This window comes from Anneissia japonica, unplaced genomic scaffold (genome assembly GCF_011630105.1).
Source record: "Anneissia japonica isolate Jap-2015-1 unplaced genomic scaffold, ASM1163010v1 scaffold287869_len1821871_cov162, whole genome shotgun sequence".
Lineage (NCBI taxonomy): Eukaryota > Metazoa > Echinodermata > Crinoidea > Comatulida > Comatulidae > Anneissia > Anneissia japonica.
In genome coordinates this window covers 1,394,330-1,398,410 of record NW_022741034.1, presented here as the reverse complement: position 1 = coordinate 1,398,410, position 4,081 = coordinate 1,394,330, and the positions used below count along the sequence as shown (strand labels likewise).

Genomic DNA, 4,081 nt, shown 5'->3' with positions numbered 1-4,081 from the left:
CAGTTTTATTGTTTTTAAACTTTATTGGCCTATATAATAATCTATTGATTTTATTTCATTTCTGACATTGTTGTACCTTCTTTCTCAAAGGATTTTGAACACTTTATATCAAAGAACCCCATTGAGAATATTCTGTGGTTCATTAATGATATTTATGGGCTATTTTTATTATATTATAAACAGTCTTTTTGCTATTAATTTGAAGTAACTAAGAAGAGTGTCATGTTTGTTTTTGTATTGTTTGTATGTTCAAATAATGTTGTTATATACCAAATAAATTTAATTAAATTTATCACAGTATCATTATCTAATAAGATACTGTAATTGTTCAAAACAATTCTAAATACCTGTGTTACAATACAAGAAAATGTATAAACCATTACAGTAAACAAATGATTTATGATAAACAGTTATTTTGTATAAAAGTACCATAAATCCTTGTGTATACAGGATTTATCAAGGGTACATGGTCTTTAAACAAAGCTGATTCGCCAATTATTTCATAAAATATGAATATTCACATGTATTATGTAAAAAGTGAAGCAATATTATTCAAAAAGGAAATCAATATCTACTATCTATGTTGTCTTTATAGATGTCTCAGTATGTATCGAAAGCATTGCAGTTTATGGATAAAAAAGATCTGGAATGTGCCATCTGCCTCAACAGGTTTCACCAACCAAAGACACTGAAATGCATGCACACCTATTGCCTACAGTGTATCCAGAAATGGGTGGAAACTCATGGAAAGATGAAATGCCCAACGTGTGGACAAGAACATGAACTAACGAAATATGATTTAAAAGATCTTGCTGCAAATACAATGATAAGTCAACTACTAGAGTATGTCATGAAAACTGAGGATCAAAAACCAGCTAAATGTTCTTGCTGTGACATTCATCAACCAGAATACCACTGCCAAACATGTCAACTGTATTTATGTGGAACGCCATGTATCAAACAACACCAGATAATACCTGCATTGAGGAACCATTCACTTTACACACTAGACAAGAAGGAACAAGAGAGCAGTTCAGAGGAACAAACCAAATGTAAAGTTCATTGCAACAACATACTGGAGTTTTTCTGCTCCACTTGTAACAAATCAGCATGTAAGCATTGTGAAAACATCCTTCGCTGTTATCAAAAAGAACATAAAGTGATTCCATTGTCAACTGCTATTAATGAGTTCAACAATGATGCCACTGAAATTGTCAAGGTAGCACATGAAATTAAAAATAAATTAAAAGAAAAACTAGAATTTGTAACTAAAGATAAATCAGAATTTGATTCTCAACTAAAGTTATGCAGAACAACCATAAAAATTCAGGAAAAAAAAATAATTAAAACAGTTACAGAGAAAAGCAAAGAATTAATGTCAGACCTTGAAGAGATATACAATGAGAAAAAAGAAGACACTGACAGTAAAGTTCAAGATATTGATTCAAAGATGACTCAAATAAACAATCTGATGGCCTCAGTCAATACAATTATGAACAAACCAGAAGAAACAGAAACTCTTCAATTACATACGACAACTATCAATACTGTTAAAGACAAAGTCCTAGGAAATGATTTTGATCAATCATTTAAGAACAAAAATATTGCACCAAATTTCATTCCATCTACGCAACTGGATCAATTGATGGTTGTAGACGGCATTGGTAAAATTGTTGATAGCAGAATGTGCAAGGTTGCTAAAGATGATGAAGCTATTGCTGTCACAAAAGAACAACCGTTTGTAGTTAAAGTTTCAAGTCCTTCTATGAGTGATTCTTGTCATTTAACTGTTACTCTAATCAATGCATCAGGTGAAGAATCAGCTACAGAGATAGAATATAACAAGAATGGAGAGTACAAAATAACAGGTAGATGCAATGTGGAAGGTGATTGGCATATGAAGATCACCACTGGAGGTGCACACATCAAAGGATCTCCAGTGAATATCAAGGTGGAATCACTGGGACTTGTCCATACCTTTGGTAACATATCAGAATATAAAGAACATTGCAAAATGAAAAAAGTGAGAGATGTAGTATTAGATACAGATGGATGCATATTAGTTTCAAGCTACAGTCGAGAAATATTAAAGTTCAGTCAGTTGGGTTTGTTTGTTGCTAGGATACAGATGCCACAAGATGTGATAGTCAATAGAATGCATCTAATGGGTGATGGTCACATGGTGTACAGTAATGAGAAAGAAAAATGTGTTGTAATGTGTGATAATAAATTTAAAGAAATTATCTCATTTGGTAAAGGAGTATTGAAAAACCCTAATGGTTTAACAGTAAATAAGGCAACTAGAGTTCTGTACGTAGCAGATCGTGAAGCTCACTGTGTGTTTAAATTCAATGTTGATGATGGTAGACTGCTGGGTAAGATAGGTTCAGAGGGCAGTGAAGTAGGTCAAATGAATGAACCATATGATGTCACTTTAAATAATGAAGGTTGTGTAATTGTTGCTGACTTTAGAAATCACAGAATACAAATGTTTGATGCAAATGGTAAGTTCATGAGAATCCTTATAGGCTATAGTAAAAAAGATGGTAAAGTTTTGGGTCCTTGTGGTGTAATTATAGATATGGATGAGAATATAATAGTATCAAGTAATCATAAACTACAATTATTTGATAAAAATGGTGTCTTCACAAAACGAATAGATCATGAAGATGATGGAATAGCTATCCCATTAGGAATCACTGTAATTTCCAATAGGCCAAGAAGAGTAGCAGTAGCAAACCACAAACCAAATAATGTTAAAATGTTTAACTATTAAAACGACATTGAAATACATGACTTATTAGCTTCATGCAGAGAACCACAAATCTGCAAGTACGAGACTTCTGAAAACCACACCCCTGCATCCCTCTCCCCATACCCCTGCATCCCTCTCCCCATACCCCATTACAGAAAAACCAATACAAACCTATCACACTGACATGAGCTGCGTGAGTGGCAGCTGGCACTGTGTAGGTGTTCTTTGATCATATCCACCAGGCTTTATTAAACGACATCACATACTTTTAGTGCATCTAGTTTTAATATCTAATTGAAAATATATACTGTAATATGTGAGGGAAGTTCTTGGAATTTCACAGATGCTCATCAAAATGTATACAAGCATGAGAAAAGATATTACATGAGAATCCATATAAATAATGGATTGGACCATGTTGAATTTTGAGTTGGTTTTGGTATGATTTGTTACTGGTATTCTTACAATTTCTTCAATTAACAAAATATTAATAAAATGTCTAAATGTTTTGGTAACATGCTTCTATGTCATTCTTTGAGTATTAAAGGAGAGGTTTACCAATTTTATATACGATAATTTGAAAAATGATTTAGCATACTCAGTTAAATAATATCCCACTTTTGAAATTATAAATATTGTGCACCCTCCTTTACGTAGATGCTCAAAACAAGATTTGTGATGATTTTGCAGGTGCATCTCTCCATCAAAGTTTGCCGCCAGGCCACTGTAAAGCACAGGTTTAGTATGATTCCTAGATGAGGTCTTCATATTATTGCTATCCTTGTATTCCTATTAAACTAATATCGAATGGCTTAGACATAGATTTAAAAAGCACTGAACATTGCAGAGTGAAGAGAAAACGAGAAACATACAGTAGGCCTATCTAATGTCTATATGTATAGTTTAGCATTACACTCTCATTGGTTTCCACACCTTTCCTACTATCAATAGCCAAATTCCTAGCTTTTTTAGTTAGCTAAGTTCATATCCCAACTGAATATATTAAGTTCATATTTTATTATTTTTTTTTAATTGCTATTTATGGTATAGAATCATGTGGCCTTTTTGACTGAATTTCGTTTATATTGTATTTGGGCCAATGGACTATATGCTTAATAAATGTCTTAGGTATTATTTTACCTAGGAACGAACGAACGAACGAACGACTGGAAACATTTCACTTTAGTTTTTGCTTTACTTTCTAATATGGGTTAAACATTGGTCAAACATCATCATTTACTCGCTAAAACATTGTACTTAGCAATTCATCCTCAATGGATTCCAACCCTTTCATATTAGTGGCTAACTTCCTTACTTACATATAGT

General features: G+C 32.7%; 1 protein-coding gene across 1 annotated transcript; it reads left to right on the top strand.

Annotated features, from left to right (window-relative positions):
• The first annotated feature begins 580 nt into the window (after nt 1-580).
• On the top strand, nt 581-2,875 carry LOC117118497 (E3 ubiquitin-protein ligase TRIM71-like). Its single transcript, XM_033263097.1, has one exon. The coding sequence runs from the start codon at nt 596-598 to the stop codon at nt 2,774-2,776; it is 2,181 nt and encodes a 726-aa protein (XP_033118988.1). The 5' UTR covers nt 581-595; the 3' UTR covers nt 2,777-2,875.
• The last annotated feature ends 1,206 nt before the right edge of the window (nt 2,876-4,081 follow it).

Excerpts from the sequence above, each read along its gene's own strand:
- LOC117118497 (XM_033263097.1), top strand. The coding sequence starts at position 596 with ATGTCTCAGTATGTATCGAAAGCATTGCAGTTTATGGATAAAAAAGAT.